Source organism: Salvelinus alpinus, chromosome 6 (assembly GCF_045679555.1).
Source record: "Salvelinus alpinus chromosome 6, SLU_Salpinus.1, whole genome shotgun sequence".
NCBI lineage: Eukaryota > Metazoa > Chordata > Actinopteri > Salmoniformes > Salmonidae > Salvelinus > Salvelinus alpinus.
Genome location: NC_092091.1, coordinates 24616768 through 24628153, shown reverse-complemented (window position 1 = coordinate 24628153; position 11386 = coordinate 24616768). Strand labels below are relative to the sequence as shown.

At 44.4% G+C, this 11386-nt stretch overlaps 1 protein-coding gene and 1 long non-coding RNA gene across 5 annotated transcripts in view; one reads left to right on the top strand and one right to left on the bottom strand.

The window, feature by feature from the left end:
* Nucleotides 1-11386, top strand: part of LOC139578429 (uncharacterized) — a 98207-nt gene that overhangs the window by 1610 nt on the left and 85211 nt on the right. The gene's annotated exons all lie outside the window — the stretch shown is intronic.
* On the bottom strand, nucleotides 313-8721 carry LOC139578428 (E3 ubiquitin-protein ligase RNF14-like). Of its 4 annotated transcripts, none has more exons than XM_071405996.1 (12): nucleotides 8369-8721; nucleotides 8002-8132; nucleotides 7384-7908; nucleotides 6938-7235; nucleotides 6414-6586; nucleotides 6255-6321; nucleotides 2257-6008; nucleotides 1899-2030; nucleotides 1659-1745; nucleotides 1431-1543; nucleotides 1143-1231; nucleotides 313-843 (listed from the first exon to the last, which is right to left on the bottom strand). In XM_071405996.1, the coding sequence occupies exons 1-7, from the start codon at nucleotides 8517-8519 to the stop codon at nucleotides 5956-5958; spliced, it is 1398 nt and encodes a 465-aa protein (XP_071262097.1). In that variant the 5' UTR covers nucleotides 8520-8721; the 3' UTR covers nucleotides 313-843; nucleotides 1143-1231; nucleotides 1431-1543; nucleotides 1659-1745; nucleotides 1899-2030; nucleotides 2257-5955. The 4 variants fall into 4 exon arrangements, with proteins under 4 accessions (XP_071262097.1, XP_071262098.1, XP_071262096.1 ...); XM_071405997.1 differs by having other exon boundaries at nucleotides 2257-5997; XM_071405995.1 differs by having other exon boundaries at nucleotides 2257-2721; nucleotides 3011-6321; nucleotides 8369-8720.

Below are 11386 nucleotides of genomic sequence, written 5' to 3'. Positions count from 1 at the left end.
ATGTGTAATGTGATCAATGAAATTAACCAGTTGAATTGCATTAGGTTTGTGTCAATATAGGCCCACTGGGCAAATGTGACAGACACTGTCAGTGGAGACAAACACAACAAAAATATCCCTGGATACAAAGGCAAATTAATAATTGAACTGTCTTGAGTTATCGAATTGTAACATTAACATTCAGACATTGGTGGTGTCCTAGAGTTTCAGGATATTGAGATGAGAAGCTATTTCTAGGCATATTAAAAATGTCCACTACTGTATAGTGGGGACTGGGGACCCCTGCTGGTAAAACCGAAGAAGCTACCCAGATCAAGAAAGGTGGTTTATTCTATACAGGAGAAAGGCAAGGAAAGCATCATGCAATGGAAAACTGTGTTACTATGACCTCTACTGGCAACTTCCTGCTTGTTCAGGGAGGAACAGTATTGTATGATTCATTTCATGTTCAATGTTTAGTCCAATAAGTCTGACAATTTATTTGAGAAATTACATTAAAGACACATCTCATCCACAGACAGCCATGCAAAGCGTTTCTCTGTACACAAGCATTTCACTACACCCACAATAACATCTGCTAAATATGTGTATGCGACCAATACATTTAACATATTATTGTTTTCCCACATAGTACCCGTCAAACCAGATATACATTAGAAGTATCTATAACAAGTGCTTTACGTTGTAATATATTCAATTATGTTTAGTTTCATCAAACAGAGAGAAAGAAAAATGCAACCTAATTACATATTTCTGATGTGTTTGAGCAGATTTACAAATTAAGTTTGGTCTTCTTAAGTTTGATGATTCTGAAGGAGCTGATTTCAGTGTTCAGCTGCAGACCTGAGAAGGAGGAGGTCGAGGAGCAAGGTGTTGTTGACAAAGCAAGGTGTTGATAGACAAAGTGAAAAGTGAGAGATCAATGCAACCTAACTATATATTTCTGCAGATTCACAAATCAAGTCTTTCCGGTCTTCTATGACTGATTTTGATCTATGTCACCCTGGCAGATAGCCTAGCAGTTAAGCGAGTTGGTCGCTCTGAAAAGAGCGTCTGCTAAATTACTAAAATGTAAATATGTAAGTAGAGCATTTGTTGTTTCTGAGTGTTGAGATAGGCAAAGAGAAAGCAGAAGCACTTACATTCTGAATAGACACTTCAAGAGACGCATCAGTTGAATTGGGTGGAGCAAGAATGGATATCTTTCCACTACCAATCACCTTCTGAATGTCTAAAAAATATGACATACTTTGAGTTAATGGCAAAAAAGTATAATAATCTTTCAACCATCCCTCTTCGATGTTGGTGTCCTGAAACTCAGTTCTAGTTTTTGGTGTTTCCCAAAATAGGTACAGAGCAAAATACTATCAAACACATCATGTACACTTGAACTGTTAATGATTTAAAAAAGAGGGATCAAGGGTTCTGACCTTTTGTGCAGGTATCTGCATAGTCAGGACAGCTGTCATTTAGAGTCTGACAAACCTCGTCACAGAAGGACCCTCTGAAGCAATTCACATTGGTGCCTTTACAGCACAATTTCCTTTAGGATGATTGGAAAAACAAATTATTGAACAGGAAGGTTAACTGTAAAGCCTTGATAAAATGTATTTAAAAAAATCACATTTTGATGTGGTAGAGAAGAAAACTAAAGGAACCTGGAAATGAGAACACTGGGAATGATGTGGAAGTGGAATTGGTTGCGTTGGAGACTGGGGACACCGTGGCTGATCCAATCTGCACACCTTTAAACAAAGACAGTAAATGATGCCACCTCAGACACAAGTAGCATGTTTACAATTTGAAGTTACTACAATTTCAAGATTTTACAACTATTATTAATAGTGATCAAGGGCCTCCACAAAAACAGAGATGATAAAACAATGGCCCAGCTATACCTGTCACACAAGTAGTCCGGAAGTCTGGGCAGCAATCTTTCAACCTTATACAGGCCACATCACAGAAGCACCCTCTGAAACAGGAATTGTTGAGCCCAAGACAACACAGAGGTGGATTTGAAGAACATCTCCCTAGAATGCAAACATATAAAAACAAGTATGAAAATATGTTAAAAGCATAGGTGGTCTTTACCTTGCTACTGAATGTAAATTTTGTAATCAGTTATCATTTATTCAGAATTTTCAAAAAAGGAACATTTTAAAATGATAGGACAATAATTCAAGTATACGGTAGTTATATTTACAGCAGGATTTGATTCATAATTTATTTTATCTGATGCATTGCAGAGAAACTTACTTGAGAATGGAGCCACCAGAGGAACTGGGCTAGTTCCACTAATCCCAGGAAATGGTGTCGACAAATTGCCAAAGTGATATTGAGTGGTATTGAATGACCCGCCTGTAGTGGCCAGAGTTGTCCATGCACTCTGAGAGCTTGTATTGGTAGATGGATTTGTTACATTTGATGGCAGAGCTGTTGCATTTGGCTGTTGAGGTGTCAAACTTGATGCTTTAGTTGTTGCAATAGATGTAGGGTTGTCTGTGATTGACACTGGAAATGAGGCACCAATCAGTGAGGGTGTTGACGAGGGTGTTATACCAACTGATGAAGCTGTTGTATCTGATGGTGAAGTTGTTGAGGATGAAGTGGCTGTTGAGCTTGACAGTGGATCATTTGACCTCGTTTGTTGGACAGGAGTCCCACTTGACTGTGGGGCTGCTGAGCTCAATGGTGGATCAGTAGTGCTCGATGGTGGAGTTGCTGTTCTCAGAGGACAAACAGCAAGACAAATTGGAGTCATTCATGCAGAAGAGTTGAGAAAGGTTTTGCAAAACAATATATAAATGGACTGGAAAGCCTATTCAATTTATTTGTGTCGTATTTATTATCAACAGTACTGTTTAGGAATGTTTTATTCTCACGTAGATATGGGATAACCAGTGTACAGTACAAGGCTAAAATGTTAACATGACATTTTGTATTGAAGTCCTTGACTAAATTGTTATGTAAGAAAAGGTTAATCTACGGTATGTGTGTGTGCTCTACCTACCTGTAGTAGTCTGTCCATTTACAGTGTGAAGGATAAACAGAAGAGCAATGAGTGCAGTGTAACAACCATTCTGATAAGTGCCAATTATCCTGTCTGTTTTCTTCTTAATCTTTAAGGTCAATGTCAGTGAAGTCGTTTGAAGCTATCTACTCTCATGTCCTGTTTAGGTAGAGCTCCTCCTCCCTGCGTGGTAAGGAAATGGAGGGATGACTGCATTCCTATCATTAATCTTGTCTGACCAGATTATTAAAGAATATATATTTTAGGTGGTAGATCAGCTTAATATTGCAGTGTCACGATCGTCGTAAAGAGGAGACCAAGGCGCAGCGTGCATTGAGTTCCACATAATTTTAATAAAGAGAAACTCACTAAACAAAACAAACAAAAAGCACAAACGAAAAGTGAAGCTACTGGAGTGCACAAAGGCAACTTACTGTAGACAAGATCCCACAACACAAACAAGGAAAATGGCTACCTAAATATGATCCCCAATCAGAGACAACGATAAACAGCTGTTTCTGATTGGGAACCATATCAGGCCAACATAGACATACAATACACCTAGACATACAAAAACCCTAGACATACAGAGATATCTAAGGTCAGGGCGTGACAGTACCCCCCCCCCCCCCCCCCCAAAGGTGCGGACTTCCGGCCGCAAACCTGAACCTATAGGGGAGGGTCCGGGTGGGCATCTACCCTTGGTGGCGGCTCTGGTTCTGGACGCAGCTCTGGAAGCCTCGAACCGTGGATCGCCGCCGGAAGCCTCGAACCGTGGATCGTCTTCGGAGGCTCCGGACCGTGGATCGTCGCCGGAGGAACCGGACCGTAGATCGTCATTGGAGGTTCCGGACCGTGGCCCGTCGTTGGAGGTTCCAGACCGTGGCCCGTCGTTGGAGGTTCCGAAACGTCGCCGGAAGCTCTGGACTGGGAACTGTCGCCGGAAGCTCTGGACTGGGGACTGTCGCCGGAAACTGTGGAGGCGCACTGGAGGCTTGATGCATGTGACCGGTACCGGTGGCACCGGGCTGATGACACGCACCTCAGGGCGAGTGCGGGTAAGAGGCACAGGACGGACTGGACTGTGGATGCGCACTGGAGGCCTGATGCGTGGGACCGGTACAGGTGGCACCGGGCTGATGACACGCACCTCAGGGCGAGTGCGGGGAAGAGGCACAGGACGTACTGGACTGTGGATGCGCACTGGAGATCTGGAGCGTAGAGCTGGCACAATGCATCCTGGCTGGATGCTCACTTTAGCTCGATAAGTGCGGGGCGCTGGGACAGGACACACTGGGCTGTGTGTGACTGGGCTGTGAAGGCGTACTGGCGATAGAGTACGTAGAGCTGGCGCAGGATATCCTGGTCCGAAGAGGTGTACTGGAGACCAGGAGCGCTGAGCTGGCACAACCCGTCCTGGCTGGATGCCCATTCTAGCGCGGCAAATGCGGGGAGCTGGAATAGAGCGCATCGGGCTATGAATGTGCACTGGAGACACCGTGCGCATCACTGCATAACACGGTGCCTGACCAGTCACACACTCCCCACGGTAAGCACGGGGAGTTGGCTCAGGTCTAAACCCTACCTCCTCCAACCAATCTCCCGTGTGCCCCGCCCCCCAAAAAATCTTTGGAGCTGCCTCTCGGGTTTCCGTGCTAGCCGTGTCCCCTCGTATCGTCGCCTTTCCTCTTTCGCTGCCTCTATTTCCTCCTTCGGACGGCGATACTCCCCAGCCCTTGTCCAGGGTCCTGCTCCATCCAGGATTTCTTCCCAAGTCCAGGATACTTCTTCCTCCTGGGCACGCTGCTTGGTCCTTTGTTGGTGGGATCTTCTGTCACGATCGTCGTAAATATGAGACCAAGGCGCAGCGTGAGTAGAGTTCCACATAATTTTAATCAACTGAAACTCCTCTAACAAAACAACAAACAACCAAACGAAACGTGAAGCTACAGGTGTGCACTCAGGCAACTCAATGTAGACAAGATCCCACAACACAAACGAGGAAAATGGCTACCTAAATATGATCCCCAATCAGAGACAACGATAAACAGCTGTCTCTGATTGGGAACCATATCAGGCCAACATAGACATACAACACCCCCATACAACACCCCAAAAACCCTAGACATACAAAACTAGCGTACCCACCCTAGTCACACCCTGACCTAACCAAAATATATAGAAAAACAGAGATATCTAAGGTCAGGGCGTGACATGCAGATAGGTTGTGGCTTCTAATATGTAATTCTCTGCATCATTTCCAATCCCACATGTATATATTTGTAATAAATATATATTATTTTAAATATATATATGTATATATATACATACTTGTATATATTTTCCTTTATTATTTTCCCCTAACCCTTCCACTCCTCCCCTAATTGTAGTAAACTAATGGACAACAACACTTAGGCTTCTACTTCCAGCTTATACATACTATATACATTTTACGGACACAGTATATTTTACATTAGTTATCTTTCTGTTTGTTTTTCGTCCCATCCTTCAGCTATCCTCAACCCCTCCCATCTATCGCTGAACAACATATTTATTGTTGTGATGCTTTACACAGAGAAAATTCTTGTTTTTAAAGCTATTAATGTAAATCAGGGCTCGCCAACCATGTTCCTGGAGTGCTACCCTCCTGTAGGTTTTCGCTCCAACCCCAGATGTAACTAACCTGATTCAGTTTATCAACCAGCTAATTAATAGAATCAGGTGTGCTAGATTAGGGTTGGAGCGAAAACTTACTGGACGGTAGCTCTTCAGGAACTGGGTTTGAGAGCCATGATGTACACTGTATTGTAGCATAGAATAAAGCTTCATTATTGACTGCATATTTGGCCAAATACTGAGGTAAATCTTAAAGAAAGCTTTAAATGTGTTAAAGAACTGTAAGAAGCACTTTTCAAGGGTCTGAAAAAGCCAGCATTTCTGAGAGGTTATATTTTATTGTGTTCATCCATAACCTTGGTTGAGTTGCACTTAGGTGCACCAGGAAACAAATGGGTTAAGGTATTTGAGCAGCAATTTTTGTTACATGCCTACGATTTTAGAAAGCTCATATAGTAATCTGATAGCATTGACTATAAATATGATTTGATCTGAACTTGAGCTCTAAAATAACATGCACAGGGTTATCAAACAGTAGCACAACCTTACTGTCAGTCAAATGTGGCATTATAGCAGGCAGTGTTAGGGTTTTCATAATGCTTGTAAGGGTTATTTTTGTCCAGGATACTAAGGCACACCCAGCAGAAGTACTGACCACAGGTGAAACAGGCCATCTTGTTACAACCACCGTTCTTCTGTAATGAGAGGATAGACATTGGTCACGAAGATGATGTCAAGCCATGCCATGTCAAAGGTACAATAGGCTGGTTATAGAGCTCAGGCTTACCTGTATGTTGGCACGGCAGGATGGACATTCTTTGCTGTTCTGGCCTTTCCAGCCTTCACTCAGGCTCTCCTCCAGCACTGTGTTGAGAATGTGTTTCCCATAGCGTTTCTCCAGGAACATTCTCCTCTCCTCACTGCCTGAGGCATAATCTTCCCATAGGCCCTGGAGCCCAGCTACAGGCAGAAACAGACAAACACAGAAAATGGCGCACAAGCTGGGATAAGAGTTTGATTGAGCCAAAGCAACCTGGAATGACTGCAATGACTCAACAGTAGATAGAGCTAATCATTGGATACTTAAAATGCCATGACAGTGCTTAGAGGCACAGCATCTAAAATACATTAATTGTGTTTAATATTTCTTTAAGAATTATTGAAACATTCTAATCTAAGTTACCTTCCACAATCATACAGTTTCATTGTAGTTTTTCACACAGCACCAAGGCTCCGAAAGTGTGACTGATCAACAGACTTGCATGTGGTTCATTTGGTTGCATATAACTTACACTGAATGGTTTCTCTTACCCTCTGTCTGAGGTACACCTGCATTGGATGACTCAGCAGCTGAGTCAGAGCCTGAGGTCAGGAGTGTGTTTGCCCTCAGTTTACAGTTGGAGGTGCCATGGTAGGTCTTGCGACAGATAGTGCAGAAGGCATAGCGGCAGGAGGGACAGAGGGCAGCGGTTGTGTCCGGTTCCAGCACCACTGGGGCAACACAGGCCTTGCGGGCGCAGTAAATCACGTCAGCCATGCGGTCCAGAGTGGACTGGAGCAGGAGGCGGTCGTAACGGGTGAATAACTCCTCCCCAACCAACCGCTTCACCTTAAACAACAGTTCATCCTCTGGGTTTAGTTTCCACATAGTGTAGAATAGCAGTTTCACACAGGTTAACTTCAGATATTCATTGAGGAAACTGTATTTCAACTTTGATCTCTAGAATAAACATCTATTCACTTCAGTTTTTCATTACCTGTGAGGGTGTAGCTGTGGAGCTGCACTCAGGCTCTGGACAGGTAAGGCCACGGACGTTCCCGTCTCTGATCTGGACCGTGAAGTACTCCGACATGCATTCGTTGCAGTAGATATGGCCGCACTCTCTGTACTGACTAGAGCCTAACTTGCTCATAAAGCAGATCCCACAGTCATATGCCTGTCCCTCGAACACTCTCAGCCTCTGTCTCTCATCATAGTCCAGCAGATGCACCAGGAGGTCTGTGTCTGTGGCTAACATTGAGAGGGCCCTTGGGTCCAGGGACACTGCAGCCTCAGAGGTTTCAACTACACTGCCCTCTGCTTCCCCCTGAGAGTCTCCAGCCTCGCTGCCCTCAGGAGATGGAGTGGCCTGGCCCTGGTCATTGACAAGGATCTCCAGCGGTGGCCGGATATTCAGGAAGTCAAGCAGGTCGTCTCTGAGGAACTGGACCCAGTAGAAGAGGACCACATTGCCCACAGTGTCCTCCCATATCTCATCCAAATGCTTACACACTGCTGAGAGCTGAGACATTAATCAATGATTACTACACATACAAATGATGTCTAAAACTCAATACACTTCACAGTATTGAATACATTTTTGATCTAAACATACCTGACTATGGGAGAGCCACTTACAGCTCAGTATATACTCGGGTGATGAGGTGGAAGGGTAATCCAAAGGTAGGTCGAAGGTCAGCACCAGAGGAGGGAGGAAAGATATGACATAATCTCTGTGCTTGTCACCTTGGTATCACAATAAAGACAAAAGAAGCCTTGATACCATTCATCTGCTTTACTAGAATACCCTGAGTATAGAATATATGTTTCGTCAATTTGTATTGTAGCATAACCTAATTAAAGGCTACAATAAAACTGGAGGTGAGATCAAAATAATTCAATACTCATATAACGGTTTCTAAATTGTGAGTTGAGGTGATTTGCATAAATTATAAAATAATGACTATTATTTGAATCCAAACCTGCTTTGACAATCACACTGAAGTCCCGAGGCAGGTCCAAAGAGACCCGGATTTCCCCACCCAATCCTGACACAGTCCGTCTGAACTCCTGACTGTAGATACTCGCGAGCGCCAGCAGTTCATCCTCCTGAGCTTCCAATTCCGCGTTCATAATACTCCAGCGTCACTTAACTAAATCTACTAAACGTATTATTATAGCTACGTTTATGAGAATAATAGGCCTACAATAGATACAATACTCTTTTCGATTTGGTTTAGCTCCTTTACTATTGTAAATTTACTTCCGCGTTCTATTGCCTCCGAAGCTCTAATGTTGTTGTGAACCCGCCTATAGGAAACCTCCGGACTCGGAAACGTGGAGCTTCCTGTTGGTTGATTCTGATACTTTCAAATCAAATCCAATTTTATTTGTCACACACGCCGAATACCACAGGTACCATACAGTGAAATGCTTACTTACAACCCCTTAATTAACCAACAATGCAGTTCTAAGAAAGATAAGAATAACAAATAATTAAAGAGCAGCAGTAAATAACAATAGCGTGGCTATATACAGGCGGTAACTACAGAGTCAATGTGCGGTGGGCACCGGTGTCGAGGTAATTGAGGTAATTATGTACATGTAGGTGGAGTTATTAAAATGGCTATGCATAGATAATAACAGAGAGTAGCAGCAGCGTGGGGCCCCAAAAACGTAATACTTCCAGATCAACTGTAATGTCAATACCATTGTAAAGCACAATTTCTCCCCTTTCCAACATAATCAATTACATGACCTAAACGCTGCCCGTTTCTGCATAATTCAAGCAGGCAATGAGCCCCGTCGGGTCTTTTTAAAAATGGCGGGTGGGGAAGCGAAACTAATGTGTGATAGTGAAAAGGAGAGATGTTGAGATGTTGAGATGATGCAGCCCGTCTGGTGTTCAACTTTCCCAAGTTCTCTCACGTCACCCCGCTCCTCCGCTCTCTCCACTGGCTTCCAGTTGAAGCTCGCATCCGTTACAAGACCATGGTGCTTGCCTACGGAGCTGTGAGGGGAACGGCACCTCCGTACCTTCAGGCTCTGATCAGGCCCTACACCCAAACAAGGGCACTGCGTTCATCCACCTCTGGCCTGCTCGCCTCCCTACCTCTGAGGAAGTACAGTTCCCGCTCAGCCCAGTCAAAACTGTTCGCTGCTCTGGCACCCCAATGGTGGAACAAACTCCCTCACGACGCCAGGTCAGCGGAGTCAATCACCACCTTCCGGAGACACCTGAAACCCCACCTCTTTAAGGAATACCTAGGATAGGATAAAGTAATCCTTCTAACCCCCCCCCCCTTAAAAGAGTTAGATGCACTATTGTAAAGTGGTTGTTCCACTGGATATCATAAGGTGAATGCACCAATTTGTAAGTCGCTCTGGATAAGAGCGTCTGCTAAATGACTTAAATGTAAATGTAAATGTTGTGTGTGAAAATTGTTTTTTTTCACTCGATCTGTCCAACTTATCGCCTCTAAAATGTAAATTAAACACTATAAAGAGTTTATCTAATGTGTCATTACATACCTATTTGAAGGTTTGAGAATGATGATCGCATGCAATGATGACGCAAAAAAATGACTAGGTATCCCCTCCTTACCCCCGTCACTGTCCATTTCTTGTTTTTAAAAGATGAGAGAAGTGCTACACCTGGTGGAGAGAGATTGTAAGACAGAAATAGTTGCTTTATGCGTGCTGTACGTTATGACATGACACGTCACGATGTAACGGAGGGTCTGTTTTTTCAACTTTTCTCCAATACTATAGAGCCATTACCATGTCGATCAACGCTTGAATAGAAACCTAGTTCACACCCCATGATTTTGAAGTCAACACAGTCGCTACAGTCCCATTAGTTTTCTTTCTGTAGCCTCGTTTGAATGTTGTGGTTGCGCACATTTGTACGGAATGGGGTGAGTTTACGTTAGCCATTTGATTAGATGTTCAGGAGTCTTATGGCTTGGGGGTAGAAGCTGTTTAGAAGCCTCTTGGACCTAGACTTGGCGCTCTGGTACCGCTTGCCATGCGGTAGCAGAGAGAACAGTCTATGACTAGGGTGGCTGGAGTCTTTGACATTTTTTAGGGCCTTCCTCTGACACCGCCTGGTATAGAGGTCCTGGATGGCAGGAAGCTTGACCCCGGTGATGTACTGGGCCGTACGCACTACCCTCTGTAGTGCCTTTGCGGTCGGAGGCAGAGCAGTTGCCATACCAGGCAGTGATGCAACCCGTCAGGATGCTCTCGATGGTGCAGCTATAAAACTTTTTGAGGAACCATGCCAAATCTTTTCCGTCTCCTGAGGGGGAATAGGTTTTGTCGTGCCCTCTTCACGACTGTCTTAGTGTGCTTGGACCATGTTAGTTTATTGGTGATGTGGACGCCAAGGAACTTGAAGCTGTCAACCTGCTCCGCTGCAGCCCCGTCGAGGACCAAGGCCTGCTTGGTCCTCCTTTTCCTGTAGTTCACAATCATCTCCTTTGTCTCGATCACGTTGAGGGAGAGGTTGTTGTCCTTGCACCACACAGTCAAGTCTATGACCTCCTCCCTATAGGCTGTCTCATCGTTGTCGGTGATCACTGTTGTGTCATCAGCAAACTTAATGAAGGTGTTGGAATCGTGCCTGGCTGTGCAGTCATGAGTGAACAGGAAGTATTGTTGACTACCCTTACCGCCTGGGGGTGGCCCGTCAGGAAGTCCAGGATCCAGTTGCAGAGGGAGGTGTTTAGTCCCAGGGTCCTTAGCTTAGTGATGAGCTTTGAGGGGACTATGGTGTTGAATGCTGAGCTGTAATCAATGAATAGCATTCTCACATAGGGGTTCCTTTTGTCCAGGTGGGAAAGGGCAGTGTGGAGTGCAATAGAGATTGTTGGTGTGGTATGCAAATTGGAGTAGGTTGCTTCGAAGCGAGCATAGAGGTTATTTAGCTCGTCTGTTACGCTCGTTTCACTGGGAAGCTCTCAGCTGTGCGTAGTCTGTAATAGTTTGCAAGCCCTGCT